This window comes from Pseudochaenichthys georgianus, chromosome 4 (genome assembly GCF_902827115.2).
Source record: "Pseudochaenichthys georgianus chromosome 4, fPseGeo1.2, whole genome shotgun sequence".
NCBI classification, from domain to species: domain Eukaryota; kingdom Metazoa; phylum Chordata; class Actinopteri; order Perciformes; family Channichthyidae; genus Pseudochaenichthys; species Pseudochaenichthys georgianus.
Window position 1 is genome coordinate 22,275,339 of NC_047506.1, and position 23,000 is coordinate 22,298,338.

The 23,000-nt window shown below is 42.7% G+C and overlaps 1 protein-coding gene across 1 annotated transcript in view; it reads right to left on the reverse strand.

Annotated features, from left to right (window-relative positions):
• The window catches only part of ror1 (receptor tyrosine kinase-like orphan receptor 1), a 127,019-nt gene that overhangs the window by 3,772 nt on the left and 100,247 nt on the right, over positions 1-23,000 (reverse strand). Inside the window, exons 5-11 of the mRNA XM_034080324.1 lie at positions 8,056-8,183; positions 6,528-6,845; positions 5,215-5,460; positions 4,785-4,999; positions 2,034-2,213; positions 1,149-1,376; positions 383-747 (exon numbers count right to left, since the gene is read on the reverse strand). Coding sequence (XP_033936215.1) covers positions 383-747; positions 1,149-1,376; positions 2,034-2,213; positions 4,785-4,999; positions 5,215-5,460; positions 6,528-6,845; positions 8,056-8,183 — 1,680 coding nt within the window. The remainder of the gene's footprint in view (positions 1-382; positions 748-1,148; positions 1,377-2,033; positions 2,214-4,784; positions 5,000-5,214; positions 5,461-6,527; positions 6,846-8,055; positions 8,184-23,000) is intronic.

Here is a 23,000-nt window from a genome sequence, read left to right on the forward strand (position 1 = left end):
ATTAAGTAGTTGTGCTTGTGCATCATTGTTTTACTTTGTATTCTGTCAGTGGTGACCCTTGTACAGCTAAATCTAAAGTTTTGGTTCCACCCACCATAAGTTTGTCAATTAAAAGTTTAATTATATATTTTTCAGGACTGATGTGCTTGAGTAAGTTGAATATGGTTGATTTTTGGGAATCAATGTTGTTTAATTTTAGAATTCAAAAAACCCATTCCTTTGGCTTAGAAACACAACAAAGGTCTATTAAAAGGAAACACAATGAAAATGTGCTGCCCCCACATCCCCCATTGTTTGTCTAACTTCAGAACAAGGAGAAGATGCAGTATAGACTGTATAACCTTCTCATCATTACTTCACAGCAGCATTAACCTGAACATACCTTGGCGGACAGTCCTCGGGACAGGGCAGCAGCTGCCTCTTCCTCACCATCTCCATCACTTCCTGGTTGGAGAAGCCGTAATAGGGCTGCAGCCCATAGCTGAAGATCTCCCACAAAATCACTCCGAATGACCAGATGTCCGAGTCTGTGCTGAATTTTCCGTAGGTAATGGCCTCGGGGGGCATCCAGCGGATGGGGAGGAGAGTTTTGGGCTGCAAACAGAAGTAGTCCGAGGAGTAGATCCCTCGGGAGAGACCCAGGTCGGAGATCTTGATGTGGAGCTGCTCACCCACTAGAATGTTACGAGCTGCAAGGTCTTTGTGGGTGTAAAAGTGGCAGGCCAAGTACTCCATACCAGCAGCCACCTAGGTTTGAATAATAATAATAAGGAAAACAATGATTTTTGAGAAAGTGTGCGTATAAAAGAGTATAAGATAAGGATAGGCAAGAGACCTTTTATTGTCTATGTTGGCATAATACAACATTAGTTTGGTAATTGTTAAGGATCAGCAGCAAAAGAACAAGATAAAAATAAAAACAAATTCATAAAATATAGATATAAAAAGGTAATGCAAAACAAGTAAGATGTGTATAATGGAGTGCTGACAAAAGACTGTATGTCTCGCACATAGAAAGGTGGAAAGAGAGAACAGGATATCAAAGAGAGAAGACAAACTGAAGGGCTAAATCAGCAATCTGTCAATCTCTTACTTGTATATGAAATAAGATTGTAGCTGAAATAATTAAGAGCACTGTCAATACACACCTGTATGGACATATGCAGGAAGTCTCCATGATCCAGGCTGGACTTCACAGTGCCGTCCTCATCGCTGCTGCATCCAACATCAGAGTGTGGGGAACGCATGATGAGGAACTCGTGGAGGTCGCCTTGGGGCAAAAACTCAAACAGCATACAGACAGGCTGCTCCTGGATCACCACGCCCAGCAGACACACCACGTTCGGGTGCTGCAGCTCCGTCAGCACTGCGACCTCCTGATGTGGAAACATAACAAGTATTAGTGAAGTATAAAACAAATGAAATAAAAGAATTGATATGCTCATGGGAGCATGAACACTTAAATTAACACTCAAGCTTTCTTTTTTTGAAGGCCTTAAAGATGTCCATAAGAGGTTGGATGGAGTCTATCAAACTCAAAAGACAGATATTTGTATGTCGTCCTTTAATGTTGACAGTTCAGGTTTTAATCACTTTCTGAGGACGGAAAGGGAGAATTATGTTTTAACAATTCATCTGTGTAAATTCAATCCAAGAAGCTAAATCCATCCAGACATCCCAACAGTTTATTTTTGCAACTATTTCAAGCATTAAAAGTCTTTTTAGCAGCACAGTCTAGCCATCGCCCACCACGTTTACCTTCTGTGGAAATATAACAAGTCATGCTTCAAATCTTGTGGGATGAGAGATATCTCTACAGGAAAAGTAGTCCCACATCTTTTTAAAACAGTAGATTATTTTTGTACCACATCAACACACAATTGCCAGTTAGAAGCAAGTCTTTTAAAATGACTAACTGTTGAGCCTAAGATGTCTTATACAAGTCACACATGGTTGAAAATTGCATCCGCAATAATATGCATGTGTAAATGTTTGAGCTATTTTTAAAGCTTGGGGTGGGATCTACTCCGTACCTGCTGGAAGTCAGCCCACAGCTGGACATTGGAGACATCCTTCAGGGTTTTTATGGCCACGAGGTGGGCCTGGTCCATGCCCGGCAGATACAAGTGTCCCTTGTAGATCTTCCCTAGAGAGCACTCTCCGAGCTCCTCCATGAAACGCACAGCCGACAGGGGAAGCTCTTTGGCCTTACTCTGCAGAGAGAAGAACAGGGGTCGGAAACAACTTAGAACAGTGGGAAAAGAGATGTGACGGCAAAAATATGATTCTTTGTACTCTTTCCCAGCATTATCCTTGCATGACAAATTGAGACGATGACATGATGTTTACATTTGTGCTCCTAAATCGATGCAGGCAACCTGCCTAATATAATATCACATATGTCTTTGAGATATACAAAAATAAAGTATAGCCCAGAGAGTTCATATTTGTCATTTCAGTCTCAATCCATTACGTCAGCTACTAATGACTCTTTGGAAAGCATTGTGGGAAGATTGTGAAATCTGGCAACACGTTTCAGGTTAAAAATGAAATTTAATTGACAGGTCAGCAGCTTTAAGAAAGGCTAAGCAATTAAGTATCTTGCCAGTACAACTGTGAGTCAGCTGCAGACAAAGAAATCTGTAACTCTGTAACATTTTAGTCTTTTGTTCAGGTGTCCAGTTGATCTTAGAAATAGGGGGTATTTTTTTACGTTTGTGTGTGTGTATGTGTGTGAGGCAAAGTTGGCAGAGATGTTCAAAATCCAGGAACTCTACGATGAATAATGAAATTCCTCTGTGAGCAGGACAGACACACAGGCCTGTATGAGCTCTGAGGGGGGGCGGCGGCGTGTGTGAGTGTGTGGGTAAGAGTGAGAGGGGCCTGCTGATGTTATGAGAGACACAGATGTTTTTAGTTATGGGTTTGTTTCACCCCGTCTTTCCTCCCCACACCCAAACCTTCAGATCTTCCTCACACAACCGCAAGTTTGTGTGTGTGTGTTTACTGTGTGTCTAAATGGATTGTCACGGGGGAATGGCCCCTGGGTGACCCTGCTGCAAAGTTGGCTGGGTAGCAGCCTAACCCAAGACAAGGTTGTTGATAAAAGGGGGAAGTGAGACAGTCAACTTGGCAATAAATGACTGTATAATTAGAGATTTTCCCATTCCTTATAAAAAGGTTTTTAAAAAGGAAGAAATTACATTCAATCTATATACAATTGACTTTTAAGGTTATGGCATTAGACACCTAGACATAAATAAATAGGCTTGAAAAACAGGTGAGGACTGCACTAAAAGATTTTCTTCTGCCTTTGAAATCCTTATATGGATGGTAATGCAATCTAATATGTGTGAACCATATTTCAGGACCTAGTTGTCCATGAAGAACATTTGAAATGTACTGTATAATTCCATTACTGCAAGGTTGTCATCCTGAAAAACGTTCTCTCATCTCTCGTAGCCTTGACTCTTTGCAGATATGAGGCCCTCATCTAAACACAGCGAGGAGAGACTCCCTTTTTAAGGCTGTGGAACATTTGTTCCATTGCAAAAAAAACAAATAAACCACAGATATTAATGGCTTCTGACACATCTGTGATATCTTGCAGTTCTTTCTACAGCTGTTGATGGTAATATTATATGCATTACCTTGAGCATCAACTCTGTACTGCACAAACGGACATGCTGTCTAGATAACCACTCTCTCCTACCACCACATAATTATGTTGAAAAAGATAAATAAGTGATATGACTGAGTGTGCAACCTTGAAAGAAATATGATACAGTTCTTAATATGAGCTACGTGTTGGCTGGCAGAGTGGCGATAGAGGATCTGCATTACAAAGAGGTTTTGTGACTGAGGGAGGGGGTGACGGATGAAAGAGAGGTCCTAAGGTAAAGCGATTGAGGGAGAGACAGAAATAGAGCAACAAAGAGAGATGGATGAAGTGAGAAGTGGAAAAAGAGACAGTGGGATAGAAATAAACAGAGAGGAAAAGAGCTGCAGCTGAACATTCCTGGACCTGCTGAGCTCTGATGATAGAGATCTGAAGGTTCTTCACACACACACACACACACACACACACACACACACACACACACACACACACACACACACACACACACACACACACACACACACACACACACACACACACACACACACACACACACACACACACACACACACACACACACACACACACACACACACACACACACACACACACACACACACACACACACACACACACACACACACACACACACACACACACACACACACACACACACAACCCCAGCATGTTGGGACGTGTCCCAGTTGACACACAGAGGGGCTTTGCCAGTGTTTTGACTCCTTCCTTAGTCTGCTCTCATGACTTAAAGAGACAGCTAAAGAGAACTGAGTCTAACAATGCTGTGTGAGTAAATACAAGTGTGTTTTTAGCAGTACTTTACTTCTTTACCTGGTTAAATAAAGGATATATATGTACTTGTGCTTTTCAATAAGTAGGGCATGCTTGAGTGAGTTGAGGCCGGTAAGATTCAAGTTTAAATCTCTGATATATTCAGGAAAAGTGACAGAAAGGCAACAGAGGGATGGAGGACTTAGATGTCACTGGTATTATGTGCAGAGCAAAACTTATAATATAAGCATTTGTTAATTTAAGTCTTTTTTTCCCAGTGATATGAAAACATTGCAGGAGAGGTGAAAGCATGTAAAGAAAATGGGGACGGAAAACTCTGCAGCACCAACAGTTTCATGTGTCGTGAAGGCTCTACCTTTGGTTTGTATGCCGTTGTGAGCATGGACATCTCTACGTTTTGTCCCCGGACAGGTTTGGGTTGGCGAGGGGCCGGAGGCGTGGGGGACTTCTGGTTGTTGCGGCACACACATATAAAGAAGAATAGCAAGGCGATGGCTAAGGGGATCGCCACACTGGGAACCAGGATGTACAAGATCTCCATGTTGCCGCCACTAGACTTGTCTTTATGGTCTATACGGATGAAAAGAAAGAGAAAAAGAGTGAGGATTAATATCATGTGTATGGCCTATTGTATAATTTAATGTGATAAAAGGTCTCTGACATCACTATTGTGTAAATCACAGCCAAATACTGTCAAGATACACTTTTCATAATTATGAAGAAAAAACATGTTTGCATATTTAGAATCTCAATAGTACATATTTAAACATATTCTAGTCTCTTACCACAGACGGCTATGTCACACATCTCCAAGCGGACCCCTTCGTCCAGCGTGAAGCACCAGGGGGCCTCCAGTTTGTTGCCGGGGTTACGGCAGTACGAGTGTCCTCCGTTGAGCTCGATGTAGCGGATGGCCAGGTAGGTGTGGCTGTGAGGGTACTGGGAGTTCCATGGCTGACACTGACGCCCGGACTTGGTCTTACTGACGGTCCCTCTGTAGTCCGCCCCGCTGTTGTTGTAACACTTGTGATCTGAGGGAGAGAAAGGCGTGGTTTGAGTGAATGGGTCTCACTGATTAAACTATATTTGGGCTGGCTGCTCATGAGCCAAGCCTCAATCAACCCCTGCCCTTACATTTCTTTCCTTTGGTCATCAATAGCTTCTTTCAAAGATACAAACACAATATGTTATATGTAAAAACCAATAAAAAGCTGATCGCTAGTAATTTCACAAAGAGTTGTGTGTCGGAGTGTATTGGGCGTTTTTTTTATGTTAGAATTGTTTTTGCCATCTTTACAATTCATTACTTTTTTTTTTGAGGGAATCTTTTGTCTAAACCATTACCGGTAGTTGCTGAATAGATTTGTCAAGACAACAGAAATTGATTGGCAAACATTTGATAAACAATTAAAAGTTTGAGTAATTTTTTTAATGAGCAAAAATGCAAAACATGTGGAGATTCAAGATTATTAAATTAAATATATATACATTTTAAATACAAATGTATTTTAAATAGTTACATAATATATCAAACTTCTTTCAGTGTTGGAATAATTGTAAATTGCAGTCCTTACTTACTTTTTGAAACATCTCCTGTAAGCAGTTACAATAGAGTCCACAGTGATGCCTCTACTTATATAACCATTGTGGAATAGCCTCCCAACTGAGATACGGGATTGTCCCACTCTCAATAGTTTTAAAGGACAACTTAAAGAATGGTTGAGCAACTAACAGACGTGTAATCATCGCTAAATGCACTTTTATACAGGGGTATCTCCTCTTGCACTTTACCTAGCATTTTTATCTTATCTTGCACTTTATATGTCGTAGCTGCTACATTGTACTGCAATGTGGTAAATGCTTGTATGCTGCTCATGCTCTTCCTACATATCATGTATTTATTTTTGCTATGTATATAAATGTCATGTTCTTATATGTTGTATGTGACGGGACTACGGATGGAAATGAGCTCAAAGCTAAATTCCGGCTCATTTACACTTGTAAGCATTTATTTTTGTTTTAAAGTGTTCATCAATGTGCGCTGTCCTAATTCAAATAAACGACTAAATGAAATAATTAAAATTTGAACATGTCTTACTCTTGTTTATGGGCTCGGCCATTGGGATGCCGATCCTCAGACAGTTTCCGGCCTCTGGGCTGTCGAAGGCCGCCAGGTCCTCACAGTTAGGGAGCTTCAGTCTCTTCAGGATGATGGGGTTAGAGCGGGCGATAATGTACTCTGTCTTACACAAGTCGTTCTCCAGGATCTCACACTCGTCTTTACAAAGGTCCCGAGGTTTCTCCGTTCCAGTGCTGCGGTCGCACGTCGGGAAGGCAAAGTGACAAAGAGACGGGATAGCAAACAGAGAGCAACGATCAGACAAATGGTTGGACGTCCCGATCATGGTGAAGGCCGCTGTAAAGAGGGGAGGAGGGTTGGTTACAGAATAGAACTAAAGCACTCACATACTTCTTTTAAACACACAATTATAAGTCCGTAACTCACAATTCAAAACATACATATCATTCATTTTACAAATACTTTCATTGATTCTTTCCTACATCAATCAAAAGACACAAAAAAGACTCTCTTGAGCACCTAAACACATGAATGATCAAAGGGGAAGACTGACAATAAAAGCTGCAGCAGTAAATGTATGATTCATAGTCATACTGTATGGTTATTGCAAACATCTTCTTCCCTGTGGTTGTGATTATCAGTAAAGCAGCACCGTGGGGGTTGAAGGAGAAGACATGCGATTAAAAAGTATACAACTAAAGTCGGATGTTATCCACACTACAGCACATGCTGCTAGAAAAAAAAAATGAAGATCATTATATATTATAATATATTTAAGATGGTAAATAGCTACATCATTTGGATGTTATGGGTTTGATTAACAATGTTACTCTACTCTTATTAGATGCAGCTGTATGGATGTAATCAATAACGCACAAATAAAACTGACCTCTGTGCACACAAACACACAAAACAAAAATACAGATAGGAATTTTTAGTTCGTGAAACATTTGGGCTCCAGACAGAGCCTGACCTGGCTGAACTTCCTTTGAACTCCAAGGTGACGTCCTGTTTTCTCCTACAGCATACAGGATTAATATAGGTTACCTTCTAAACAGTCTTAAATCGCAGATGGTTTTCATTGATTTAGTGTCTGCCAAGGAGGCAGCTTTAATAAGGTAACGTACAAGGTAAACATACTGTTTGTGAGCAGAATTTGACTACTAGTCAAGACACAACTGCTAAATGACGGTTGACCCAGTGAACCTGGCCCAATGAAAGCTGGCTGTCACTTTTTCCTGTCAGACACAAAATGCCTGAGAAGGAACAACTAGTTTGTTCTTTAAAAATGCTTTGCTAATCTTGCAGCATATATGTAAGAGATTGTCTTTAAATATACAATCTATAATGAATGTTTGAGTCTTATGTTAATGTGACCAAGTTGTGTTTGAAACCGCTGTGATTATTTGAGTGAAACTTCAGAAAAAGCACATTTAGTCTGAAGTTGCACTAAGACAAAAAGTGTTGAGGAAGAAAATGTAAGGAAAATAGATGTTATTTGCTGTTAAGTTAGTTAAACCGACTTTATAAGGCGGCTGTTTCTCACCTGTGATCTGTGTCTCGATCTCTCCCTGCATCTGCAACGAGTCGACGAAGATACTGCGGTTACCTATAAAGCGGGCACAGGCTATCCCTCTGTACGGCTGGCAGAATCCCTCTTCATCAAAATCATCCCTGAGAAATTCAGAAAAGAGAAATAAGACAATGTAAATATTGTTAAGGCAAGGCAAGGCAAGTTTATTTATATAGCACTTTTCGACGCAGGGTAATTCAAAGTGCTTTACAAAAAAGAAATGAAAGACATTAAGCATTAAAAAAGAAAAGCTAATAAAATAAACATTAAGGAAAAATACATGGATAAAAGTTACAGTGCAGTCTAAAATATGAATAGTTCAATTAAACATTACAAGAAAAAGTACATGGATAAAAGTTACAGTGCTAATAAAATAAACATTAAGGAAAAATACATGGATAAAAGTTACAGTGCAGTCTAAAATATGATTTAATTTAGACAGACTTTCTTCACCATATTTTGCTCGCATGACATCCACAATCGAACCCTCAGGAGGCTGTACACACCCCCTCCCCTGCTTTGCTTCCATAACAAAGTCTTTAAAGTGTTACCAAAACACTCCGTGTTACCAAAACACTATTTTTCATCCGTCAATGCCAGATATTCCAAATATCTCTGCTTTCGAGCAGTCCCTCTCATAAATGTCATGGAGTTTAATTACGTTTAGAAAAAGTACATGGATAAAAGTTACAGTGCAGTTTAAGATATGAAAAGTTCAATTAAAAGCAGCGACAAAAAGAAAAGTCTTCAGCCTGGATTTAAAAGTAGTCAGAGTTTCAGCGGACCTGCAGGTTTCTGGGAGTTTGTTCCAGATATTTGGAGCATAATAACTGAACGCTGCTTTACCATGTTTAGTTCTGACTCTGGGGACAGAAAGCTGACCAGTCCCTGAAGACCTGAGAGATCTGGATGGTTCATAAATTAGCAGTAGGTCAGAAATGTATTTTGGGCCTAAACCATTCAGTGCTTTATAAACCAGCAGCAATATTTTGAAATCTATTCTTTGACACACAGGAAGCCAGTGTAAAGACTTCAGAACAGGAGTGATGTGATCCACTTTCTTAGTGTCAGTGAGGACTCGAGCAGCGGCGTTCTGAATCAGCTGCAGCTTTCTAATAGATTTGTTAGTGAGACCTGTGAAGACACCATTGCAGTAGTCGAGTCTACTGAAGATAAAGGCATGGACAAGTTTTTCCAAATCCTGCTGTGACATTAGTCTTTTAATCCTAGATATATTCTTTAGGTGATAGTAGGCTGATTTAGTAACTGTTTTAATGTGACTGTTGAAACTCAGGTCAGAGTCCATGACTACACCTAGATTCCTGGCTTTATCGGTTGGTTTGAACATTGCAGACTGAGGCTCAGCGCTAACTTTTAAACGTTCTGCCTTGGCTCCAAAAACCATTACCTCAGTTTTATCTTTGTTTAATTGGAGAAAGTTCTGACACATCCAGTCATTGATTTGTTCAATGCACTTACTCAGTGTTTGAATTGGAGCATAGTCTCCTGGTGAAATTGTTACGTACATTTGTGTGTCATCTGCATAGCTATGGTAACTTATTTTGTTGTTCTTCATTATCTGAGCCAGTGGTAGCATGTAGATGTTAAAGAGAAGAGGTTAAGAGATATCACAACAGTTAAAATACATACAGTTTGTGAAGCAAGTGGATTTGTGAAGCAGAAAGACTCTAAATGTGCATAGACATCCCACAAGAGGGCACTATATGTTTGAATAATGCATGCAAACCACTAGTTGCACTTCAGTGAAAGGAAAAGGCTGATTCTCATTGCTGGTCCTAAACCAAGAAGGAGATCTCCCTTTGCTAAAGACAATTCACATTCATGTCAAAGGCAGGAATTTAAACCAACAAACACACCCCCGATTCACAGCACAGATGTAACTCGCATTAGGAATTATTATTTGGCTTGTTGACTTTATTCTTGTTGATGGCAGAGGGATGTCATTGAGCCCTAATTTGAAACACACTGAGAGTGAGAAAGAAAGAGAGAGATGGTGTGGGAGTTGATGATCATGTTTTCACGACTTTTACTTTATCATTTTTTCCGTCGATTTTAAAATGTCTACATGTCAATCTTAGATCTTGCCTTTGATCTCTCACCTCTTTTATTCCATAAATACCCTGGTCCTTTTCACAGGAGTGTTAAGGAGTGTTAAGTGACTGAAAGGCCAAGGTCAGCTCTCTCCCTCTGCCCCCCGTCTGTACAGATCTAAATGGGTTTTCCACACACACACACACACACACACACACACACACACACACACACACACACACACACACACACACACACACACACACACACACACACACACACACACACACACACACACACACACACACACACACACACACACACACACACACACACACACACACACACACACACACACACACACACACACACACACACACACACACACACACACACACACACACACACACACACACACACACACACACACACACACACACACACACACACACACACACACTATTTTTATCAACAAAGTCACGTGTGACCTCGTATGACCCCGGAAGGCATAAGTTCCGGTGCCGTCAACGAGTTCAGTCCTTTTTCATCTTCTCGCTGCACAGGTTACTACTTTATGAGTAGAAGCCAAGCTAGCTTACTGAAAATTAAGATTCTAGCTCATCGCTACCTGTAGCCTTGTGATCGTCTCGATCGGAGCTGCGGGCTAGAAAAACGCTCGCCCTCCAAATGCTGCGACGAGCTAGCTGTCCGCCCTCCCAAGGGAGGGGACCGCGGTGTTCACCGCTCGGACCCTAGGAGCTCCGGACCGGTAAAGAGCGGACGCTCCTGCACGTCAGCCGGTGAGATCGCAACTACTGGGTAGCTCAAGCTTCACACCCCTGGGTGGTTTCCACCTTAAACCAGGGGTACAAGCTTCAGTTCCGACGCTGGCCCCCAGCCTTCAACCGGGTCAAAATGACCACCATAAGCGACCCGGCAAAAGAAATCGTCCTAAACCAGGAGCTGTCAATCCTCCTTGCCAAGGGTGCAATCGAGCCTGTGGACCCCATCTCATAGCCCGGGGGCTTCTACTTGATCTACTTCCTGGTAAGGAAGAAAGGAGGTGGACTTCGCCCAATCCTCGATCTGAGGGGACTAAACAAGTTCCTAAAGATCTTACCTTTCCATATGCTGAGCACAGCGGACGTTCTTCGTACCGTTGCCAGGGGGGAATGGTTCACGTCCGTCGATTTAAAGGACGCTTATTTTCATGTGCCTATTGTGCCTCATCACAGGCCGTCATTTCCAGTTCAGGGTGCTCCCATTCGGACTCTCCCTCTCCCCAAGGGTGTTCACCAGGTGTGTTGCGGTAGCCCTCTCACCCCTGCAGTCTCAGGGTATGAAGATTCTAAGATACTTAGACGACTGGCTAATCTGTGCACCATCCCGGTTGCAGTCGACCCAGGACACGGCTCTCCTTCTCTCTCATGTCGCCCGGCTAGGCCTCAGGGTGAACATGGAGAAGAGTTGTCTGAACCCCTCTCAGAGCCTAACCTTCATTGGGGTGGCTCTGGACACAGTCACTATGCGGGCCTGTCCATCTGCTCAGCGCCTGGACGACATCCTCCAGCTTCTTCCCCTCTTCAAAAGGGGCAGGTCTCTGGCATATATCCTGTTTCTCCGCCTCTTGGGCATGCTGACAGCTGCCTCAACTGTCATTCCCTTGGGCTTGTTGTCACTGCGCCCCCTGCAGAGATGGCTGAACGGCCTCCACTTAGACCCTAAGTTGCACAGGCACAGAACAATCAGGGTGTCACAACAGTGCCTCTCCACTCTATCCCCATGGAGGGAGAGGTCGTATATGTTGAGGGGCGTGGCCATGGGCTCCATCCCTTTCCGCAGAGAGACCGTTACGACGGATGCCAGCCTCTGGGGATGGGGTGTGGTGCAAAACAGGACAGCTTGTTTTGCCACAGCAGTGGTCTGCTCTGGACGGCACAGAACATATCAATGTGCAAGAGCTACGAGCTGTGCACCTAGCACTCAGGCACTTCCTGCCATACCTGAGGGGGAGGCATGTGCTTGTCCGCTCGGACAACACTCCAACGGTGTATCATATAAACCACCAAGGGGGCACCAAATCTGCACGCTTGCAAGAAGTGTCCCAGACTCTCCTGACCTGCGCAGCTCCTGGCCTGGCCAGCCTACGGTCAATGTATCTGCCCGGAGAGCAGAACGAAGTCGCAGACTCCCTCTCCCGTCACAAGCCTCCACCAGGGGAGTGGCGGCTTCATCCAGAGGTGGTGGCCAACATCTGGGGTCTCTTCGGCAGGGCAGAGGTAGATCTCTTTGCCTCGAAGATGTCGACCCACTGCCTCCTGTGGTTCTCCTTGATGGAGAAAACCAGCCCTTTGGGTCAGGACGCCCTTGCTCATTCATGGCCAGGGTGTCTTCTCTATGCCTATCCACCCCTCCCTCTGATCCTACCAACACTCCTCAGAGTGCTTCATCAGGGCCACAGGCTTCTTCTGGTGGCCCCCTTCTGGCCAGCCAGGACTTGGTTCTCCCTGCTGCACAGACTCTGTTGCGGGACACCTTGGCGTCTCCCCAACAGGAAGGACCTCTCGTCTCGGCTGGAGGGTCGGATATGGCACCCCGACCCCTGCCGCCTCCAGCTGTGGGTCTGGCCACTAGAGGGCCCGACCCACTGCTGAGCGACTGCATAGAGCCTGTCAGGAGGACTATTCTCAATGGTGGAAACTGTTCTCTGACTGGTGCCAAGGGCGAAATGAGGACCCAGTACATTGCTCGGTGCCTACTACCCTTGAGTTACTGCAGTCCCTCCTGGATGACGGCCGGTGTCCCGCTACCGTCAGGGTGTATGTGGCTGCTATATCAGCTCAACATGCAAGGGTTGACAACAGCACAGTGGGGAGCCATAGGCTGGTATCCCTCTTTTTAAGGGGAGCACTGAGACTTTGCCCCCCGAACATCCCAAGGGCCCCTACATGGGATCTGCCCTTGGTGCTGAATGCCCTATGCTCGCCTCCCTTTGAACCCTTGTTACAGGCAGAACCGAGGTGGCTGCTTTCCTTCTTGCCATCACCTCAGCAAAGCGTGTAAGCGAGCTTCAGGCCTTGTCCGTGAACAGCTCGTGTCTGAGGTGGAACTCAGATGGCTCAGGTGTCACCTTATGGCCGAACACAGCGTTCCTCCCTAAGGTGCTGGCACGCTCTCATTTTAATCGGCCTATCCAGCTGGCACGGTTTGACCCCCCATCAGGAGAGGGGGAAGAGAGATCAAGACTCCTATGCCCTGTGCGGGCCCTTAGAGCTTATGTCCAGACTACCGCATGCATGCGTCAGTCTGAACAGCTCTTTCTGTGTTATGGTGGTCCTAGAAGGGGCCGTGCGCTCTCAAAACAGCGCTTGTCCCACTGGATCGTGGACGTCATTTCCCAGGCATACAGGGCGAATGACCGTCCCTTGCCACCCAGAGTAAAGTGCCACTCTACCAGGAGTGTCTCCACGTCATGGGCGACCTTGAGAGGTGTGCCCCTGGAGGACATATGTGCTGCGGCCACATGGGCATCTCCGAGCACATTCGCCAGATACTACAGCGTGAATGTTGCCGCCCCTTACCCGCTGGGTGTGGTCCTCCTGCAGAGTCCACCTAGGCCATCCTTATAGGGTGAGTATTCAGACTTCCTCGTGACTCTATTGGTATAGGTCATCCAGTGCTAAAGTACCGCCTCTGGCGGTCAGTAAGGATGAAATAGAACGATAGTTACGTATGTAACTACGGGACTATGAATACTGGATGACCGCCAGAGTTCTTGGTCACTCGGAATTTCGTGTCTCTGCGAGAAGATTCCATAGGACTGAACTCGTTGACGGCACCGGAACTTATGCCTTCCGGGGTCATACGAGGTCACACGTGACTTTGTTGATATAAATATTCGACCTGCGCATGCGCGAGACAGAAGATATCCAGTGCTAAAGCACCGCCTCTGGCGGTCATCCAGTATTCATAGAACCGTTGTTACATACGTAACTATCGATTTAAATTGTGCCATATGGAGACTTTAAATCCAGGCATAACCACAATATACAAGGGAGTGCATGATGCCACTGCACACACTCACACAAAAACCAGGCACAAGAGAACCATATTGTAGCTATTGGCTGATTAGAAGTACATCCTCATGTGTAACACTAGCCTACTGCTGCATTAATGGAAAACAGAAGCACTCCATTTGTTACTGATCAGGCCGTGACATTTTGGGAGAAACGTAATACATTTATATATAAAGTGGATGTTAGCTGTCTTCAGCGTAATGCTACCAAAAATATTCACCATATACTTGCACTCTTTGGGTATTACTTTTCAATATTAATACAATGATTTACAACTTTGTTTAGCTACCTAAAATTAAGTGAACAATATTCGCCTTACTTCATTTAGACAATAATTTTCTAAATGATCCCATTTTGCGAAAACATCTCTTCTTTTTACTTTGTGTTTAGCTGTGAAGTAGAGCATCATAGGCTTGATTCTGCATTATGATCCCACCATGTAAGACTTCGTTTGTTGACAAGAGTCAGGTAAGTTTACGAGGGATGTAACAGCGTGCAAATTACACTAATTACGCCACAAACTAAAAACAGCACTTAAAGAGTTTTATAGATGTAAAGCTTTAAAGATGCAACTGAAACAAGGTGACATACATGGATGCATATGCACGCAAACATGAACAAACATCCTTTTGTGCACACACTCATAAAACAGAACCTTGGTAATGCCAAGAGTGTGTTCAGTTTGGTGTGAGTCTGGGGTCACTAGGTTCCCTCTCTCTGAGGAGTGTTAAGTGACTGAAAGGCCAAGGTCAGCTCTCTCCCTCTGCCCCCCGTCTGTACAGATCTAAATGGGTTTTCCACACACACACACACACACACACACACACACACACACACACACACACACACACACACACACACACACACACACACACACACACACACACACACACACACACACACACACACACACACACACACACACACACACACACACACACACACACACACACACACACACACACACACACACACACACACACACACACACACACACACACACACACACACACACACACACACACACACACACACACACACACACACACACACACACACACACACACACACACACACACACACACAATAGTGCCTTTGGTCCGCATACTGCAGATTCCAGGGAGATATGGTAACATTACATTTAAGACGTAATAATACAGGTTATAGCCGATTTCATCCATGAAATATGTAATTTCCTACTAAAATTTGGGAATCAGTAATAATGAGTTCATGTTGCGGTGTTCCTGCAGACAGGAACTTAGCGCCCCTTCATCATCCACAAACTCACAAATGGCTATATCTTCAGATATTTTCCTTTGGCAAAGAGTTCCATCTGTTTATGTGAAAATCACGTCTGGCACTAAAGCTGTAAGAGGAGAGCCTGGTAATAAAAAGCTGCCATTCTGGAAATGGGTTGAATCCTTGAGTAATTGATGATTGATTGGGATTTAACTGTTCTGAATGTTATCAGAATCAGAATACCTTTATTTGTCCCATAGATGGGAAATCTACATTGTTAGAGCGGTTAAAAGGGCCAAAAAAAGTAAAGATAAAAATAACATAGTTAACAATTTAAGTGTAGCATGTTTAAAATTGTAGATAGCAGCCAGATAATAGCCTTAAAGGTGGAAGTGTATTTACAGATTTATTGCAGAAGTTCGTCCTTCCTAACTAAAAGGAAAGACCTGTGGTATTTCTCTGTGCAGCAGCCTGTCGCTGAAGGAGCTGCACAGTGCAGACAGGGTGTCCTGGGGGGAATGGGACACATTGTCCAGCAGGGAGGACAAGCTGCCATTCTCCTGTCTCCCACCTCTCCAACAGTGTCCAGAGGACTCCCCAGGACAGAGCTGTCCTTCTTTATCAGAACCAGAATCAGAACCAGAATATGGAAATACAGTTTAGAGCATGAGAGAAAAAACACTCAAGGATCCAAAGTGAGGTTGGAGTGTGTCCAGGCAGCAGAGAGGTTAGTTTGGTTGTGCGTCACAGAGGATGGTGGACACACACATCCTCACTAACATCAAGCCACACACAGACAAGTAAATGACAAGGGAGAGCAGACAATCCGCCACAATGCAGCCGGATCCCCGCAGGCAAATTACAACTCTGGCCAGTCAGAGCAGCCTCAACAGTACCAGCTCAGCCCAAATCCAAAATCCCTCTGCACTGCTTTCTATATTTTAAATTCTTTCATTCAAGGCGATTTGGATTGAAAGCCGTGTCTAAGAGGCATATAAAAGTGTCTGTATCCTGTCCAGTGCAGCAGGAACTAGTTATATCTAAAGAGAGGAATGGGTAAGAAAGACAGATTTACAACACCGTAATCGCAGTGGGACATTTGAGGTATTTCCAAAAATCTTTCCTTTGTATTTTGAGCCCTTGTGTATCCATTTGTTTTTCTGTGTTTGTGTGTCAGTGTGTGTGTGTGTAAGCTATCCCAGGCAGGGAGAGCCAAGTGCGGTTGCTATTTGTGTAAACAGTGGATGGCTGTTCAGGCCTTTTATTTTACACACCAACGCCACGGGCCCTCTGTGTAATGTTTTATAATACTGTAGGTAATTACAAGGAGAGGCTTTTCTCTCCAAGACTCAATATATAACCCAGATCTAAACAGAAAGGCGAGCCTCACCACAGAACCTAAACAAGGTATTGAGGACATTGAGCCATTGTAAAATTAAAAATGTTCCAACCTCATTATTTATTCATGGAAGCGCTTGCTTAGAAGCCATGCTCTTTTTCCAGCACCACACTGATTCACATCCATATGGTTGCATATATTCACACCTGGGTGGTGCCAGAGTGGTGAAAGACAGACTGCAGCTCCCTTTCAATGCCTGCTGGGTTGGAAAGATGTGAGCTAGCAAGCCAGCAGAGTAATTAAACATTGTTTAAAGTGGAATTATGAACTCAAGTCTTCCTGATTTGATTATTTAAATAAAAGGAAGAATGGGAAGTAATATAACATGGATAAACTGCTCACATCGACGTACATACATAAATAATATACATCTATGTTTCCTATCACTGTGGGTGTTACTAGATATGTATTGAAATATATCAGCAAGGCACCAACAGAAAAGTATACATGAACCCGTAACTATTTATAACTATATAACTATATAAAGTATAAATAAAAAACAAAAAATCTTTAGCACATGCTTATTCCACAATAAAATGACTGCATTGTTAGGTATATACTTTGCTTCATGTTTTGATTATGGAACAAGTCTTTAGGCCTTCTGCATGTAAACTTGGGTATTTCTCATCAAGGAGCTGTTGGCTGGGATGACAGATTTGTGTTGATTTTTGGAGTAGAGGGGATGTGAAACTCAACGCTATGTGTTGGAGGGGGTTTACAAAGGATGAGATTTTGAGGGTAAGGAGGCGAGGGGAGGATCCTGATGACATGTTAGATGTCAGGGTTTCAGTGCTGGAGCTGCTGAGGGTGCCGAGTGAAAAGGGGATGAGCTGCCAGCAGCGTGGGGCCACAGCTGGATCCTGACTGGGGATGCCCCCTCAGCTTGTGCTATATGCATTTTCTTTTCAAAACATACACACCCTTAAATTACTTAAATAAGTAGGCCTATATGCATGTATATGCATGTGTGATTTTAAAAGGACTACACCGGTGTTGTTGCGAGTAGTAGCTATTAAACTGAAAGTTGTTGGGTAAAATGTACTGTAACATTTATTGCACGATACTTTTTATGTTGTATATTTCTAAATGTTACAAGATATGATTTTGTATTATGGTTTTTAAGGAATCCTTATTAAGATCTTGTCAGAGGAAAAGCCTGGAAATTACTGCTTCATTTATCATAACTTCTAAACCAACATGACTGATATATATGGCTAACATGTGCAAAACCACTGGTATACTTCTTTAGCAGTCTTATTAGATTCATTTTAAGGTTATTATAAGGCATTTGTTTAATATTTTTAAATGGATATGTTTTTGAGCTCAGTGAGTCAAAGAGAAGCTGCACTGAGAGTTTGTGAACATGTGAATGGTGTTGGGATTAGATGTTTGTGTGTATTTAAAAGGAAAGTGTCCAACTACAAATCAAAGACACCTGTGGGCCTGGAAAGCATTATATGGACATGAGAGTATTGAGGGGGAGAAAACAATGGACGATCGTGCGGTCGCTGCTCTCGAGGGACTGCATTTCCTGCCACAGATCATAGAAAGAAGATGAGAAAACAAAACCTATTGTTGGCCGTTTAAAACTACGAAAAGAAACACAGAATTATTAGTCAGAAAAGCATGAATGTTGCAAAAGTATTATAGTTTGATGGATGCAATAGTGGTGAAATATATGCTGATGTGCGACTGTGGCTGCGAGGGAGTGCGGTCTTCTTTCAACCAGAAGGTTGTTGGTTAGATCCCAGCCGATTCAGTCAACATATCGATGTATCCTTGGGCAAGATACTTAACCCTGAGATGCTCCTGATGGCATGGCCAACGGTGTATGAATGTGTATGCATGTGTATGAATGTTGGCTTCCTAGAGCAAGTGGCACTGCCCTGTATGAATGAGGTGTGAAAGGGTGAATGATCACATGTAGTATGTAAAGCGCTTTGAGGGGTCATAAAGACTGGATAAAGTGCTATATAAGTGCAGTCCATTTACCATTTACCATGTTTTGGAACAGCCAACAATGAATGTTGGGCAGCGATTGACGTGTTGGACTCTTTATACTTGTGACAGTGTAACTTAGTTATCATAGGAGAGTTTTAGAATGCATGTGTGACTGCAGAGTTTAATGATCTCTTCACTGACATGGAGCCAAAAAGGCCACCAGCAGCAAAGGTTGACTGGTGTCTGTGGCTGCCAGTGGCCTGTGACCACACTGGGAATGAGCAGCGAGGGAGGGCCACTGGGCGCTTTATTAGGATACAAAGAAGAAAGAACGAGCTCTCCTGGGTCCTCGTGTTACTGCCACTCACTGACGGCAACAACAGAGGCTTCTGTCAGAGAGGAGGACCAAGTGATTCAGAGCGTATCGAAAGAGGAAGTGAACTAGAAGAGACATAAGAGACGATGTTGAGAGGACACGATGGATGGAATTGGGTTGGGAGGTTTTTCTTTTAAATAACATCATTTTATGGTTTTTAGTAGATGTTCAGAGCAAAAACCTGTGTTTAAAAAAATGAATTTGTTGGGTTGTGATGCATAGGTACCAGTGAGATGATACAAATGTGATTCAGAAGGAAGTCCAGTTTAAGACGTACATGTAGGAATTTTAAAAACGTTAAGTTTCCAAAACAATCTACATTGTTTTTAACACTAAGAAAGAGGTTCAGATTTTTTTTGCAGGTGGACCTCCTCAGGATTGGCTTCTCTGAAATTAATGAAGTGCTGAACTTTTATATACAAAGCCATAACCAGCCTAAACATGGCATACAGTCATGGTGGCTATCGCTGCTCATGCTAAATAAACACTTCTTGTATTTATTTTCAAGAATAAATAGTTTCTACATCACTTGCATTGAGTCTGAGGAATTTTCCCATAAAGGAGGCAACAGGCGCTGGTTGATTCAAACAGTAACTCCCTATGCTTTTATGAAACTACCTATGGTTGAAATACTCTTGATCTGAGATAGAATGTAAATTCTTTTTCATGTAAACATTTCCTGAATGTTATGTAAAGGATGATCTTTAGGATTCTGAGTCCACAGAATACTTCCCACATAAAGCTGCTGGTGTTGTAAGACCCAGTCTCTCAGGACTATGAATGCTACCAACAAGTTTTAATAACAGGGTTAACGCATACATGGTGATCCGACAAGCAGGGAAGGACCCTACATCAATCCCCTCACTCCTCACAATGCTTCTGTACTGGTGACATCACTTCCCCGGAGGACTGCAGGGTATCAGAGGTCCAAGTGGGGGGAGATGTTTGGGAGTCAGGGTGTCAATCAGCCTGTCAATTAGCAGGATAGCAGGGCAATATGTCTCCTAAAACCTAACATAAACCCAGCGGTGTTTAGACGGACACATACACACACAAACACGTGGAGCACAGAGGTTACAAAGTGAAACCCATTACTGGGGAGGTGAATTCGAGGAGGAGGAGGAGGAGGAGGAGGAGGAGGAGGAGGAGGAGGAGGAGGAGGAGAAGGTTTTGTTTGAGTATTAGTAGAGATCCCCAAGAACAAATAACACAAACAGAGAGAGAAGGTAGGAAAACATAACATAAACAAGAAAAGGAAAGTTAAAATGTGCGATAGAAGGGCGAGAAAAGGTAAATCAGGGAGAAAACGAAAGAGATTGAGAGATTATTGAGGAAAAGAAGGAAGCCGGAAACAGTAAGGGGCTCTAGACATCAAGTCTCACTGTTGTTTAACAATGAAGTGTGTGTATGTACGACTTTAAAGGTTTTTATCCTAAAAACAACATGAAGACCCAACAACTTGTACCGATCAAGTCCATCATTCTTTAACCAGGAAGGTCCAACTTGATATAACAAAGATGTATAATGGTGGTTTGTGATCTGTTTTTAAAAAGAAAAAGAATATTCTTCCCTGCAGCAGTTTCACAAACTTGATGCTTTGGTTCCATATTTTTGGCTGTAAAAATGTCATGTCTTTAGTTTTTCTTATTAGCATTCCTCAAATTGACTCCAGGCTTCCCTGAATCATCCGTGTGGAAATAATAATAACAGGAAAAGCAAAGAAAGCACAAAAGAAAAGAACATGAAAAAGAGATAGCCGAGAGCAAAGCTACTTCTGTGATTTAGACAGCATGTAACCCCCCACACACACGTATACTTTTTCCTGCATGATTTACGACAGCTTATTGCCTTGATCACAGATCTCAATCCGAACACACAAAGGCAGACACTTAAAAAAGACAGGAGGACACATGTTTTGGCTGACTGGCTACTGACGGTGCTTGAGGAACAAGAAGACACACGTCTGAACACAAGCTGCTTCCTGAGGAAAGTGGAATAATCCTTCATGTGAGCTATTAAGAGTCACTAAAGGCGTGTATTAGGGGGAAGGAAAACACTGTCGCACGTTGGAGCCAATAAATAGTCTCTCTTTACACACACTGCCGTCAAAGGTGTCTGTAGGACACAGAAAACAAACATAAAAGGGCTTAAGTCTATTTGAAGGATATCCAACTTTATACATACTAACTAAGCCGTAAAGTTGCTTTGTATGTCTTTGTCCAATTGCCACAAATCCTTTCTGACAAATGATTTACTTTCTTTGCATTCAAGAATTAATCCGTTGACAGCTGCCTCATTATACCAGAATACAATGCAATAATTACTATAATGACTACTTATGACTTATACACCAGTTAGTATTTCTTTTTGGCTGGAAAACCTCTGTGTCTGCTATATGCATCACTACAATTATTGCGTTCTCGGCCTACACATTAAACCCACACTGAAAAATTCAGAGAGTTAGGCATGTTGTCTGAAGTTCCTTAGGATTGTGGGGAAGAAAAGTAAAAAAAATTGCTTGGTGAAGCCTAAACCGTCGAAGAAAGATATTGTGGGCACAGCAGTAAGGTAAATCAAAACACTTCATTAAAGAATGACTTAATAGTGGACCTCGCTAAATAGTCCTGCTTTTTTAGCAAGGTCTCGAGACGAAATGGCTCCAGATCTCCTAATAAAAGATAATGTAAAGGCTCCTGCACTCTTAAAACAAAGGGGACTAACTAGCACATTATTCAGTTGGCACTAGGGCCTGACACACACTCTTAAGAGTTGTCGTCATATTTACAACATGGTCCACAAGTATGTTGTTTATGTAATATCCGCTCTTCTGTGTGTTAAGAACTTCCTGCCTAGAGTCAGCCCTAAATTGATTGAGGCCAGAGAAAATAAGTACAGAGGAGGGATGACTGCAAAATATAGAAGTATTACGTAATCATTATATCAGACTGGTGAAGTGGTTACATATAGACCTTTGACCTTTTATAAAACTCCTCGTTACATTCTTTGAGGTTCCGTGTACTTCAAACTTTTGAAACTTGAAACGCAATTTATGTTGAAGCTTGAAGTACTAGTCTCTAATCTAAATTCCCCAAATGATATTCAAGTATGACATTTACAACACAAACCACCTCCCTTTTCTCGCTTTCCTTCTCCATAATTTGATGCGTTGTCCACCAGGAGAGCCGAACTTAAGGAACCAATTCAGGTTAAACTGACAACTAATATTTTTGTATAAAAATGATTTTCCCTTTAAAAAAAAATATTGGTGAGCACAACATTGGAGTGAATACGGGCATCTAAAATGTGCTATTTTGTATGAGTTATTTTACTGTCAACGACTACTGGCAGCCTGAGATACTGAACCTAACATTTCTCTTTCAGGCTATTCTGGCTCAATTCCACAGAGGCTATAGATATGTCAAAAGGGTTAACAACAAGCAGCAGAGCTTATAATCCTGTTGACACTGGAGCATACAATGACGAAGTTCCCTAAGAAGCCTCCACAGATTTGCACTAAAGTGAATTGGCAAAGGAAAAGTTGCCTATGTTTATCTTGCTTGTAAAATCTTCTATAAACAAAAGAGATGAAAGTGCTTCTTCATCCTAACACCAACAGTGTTCTAGTCATACAATATGCAGGCTATTTGGTAGGCGCCAGGGCAAATTATTATAAAACTGATTAATAAACTAGCTTTAACTGACAGAGCTTCCTTTAAGAAAAACTCACAGTTACATGTAACTGCATTGATCATGTTGAGCTCTACAAATTGTTGAATATCCTCTGGCTCGTGGCTTTCAGAAACTAAAAACAAAAGCCTCTCTTTATACCTCGAAA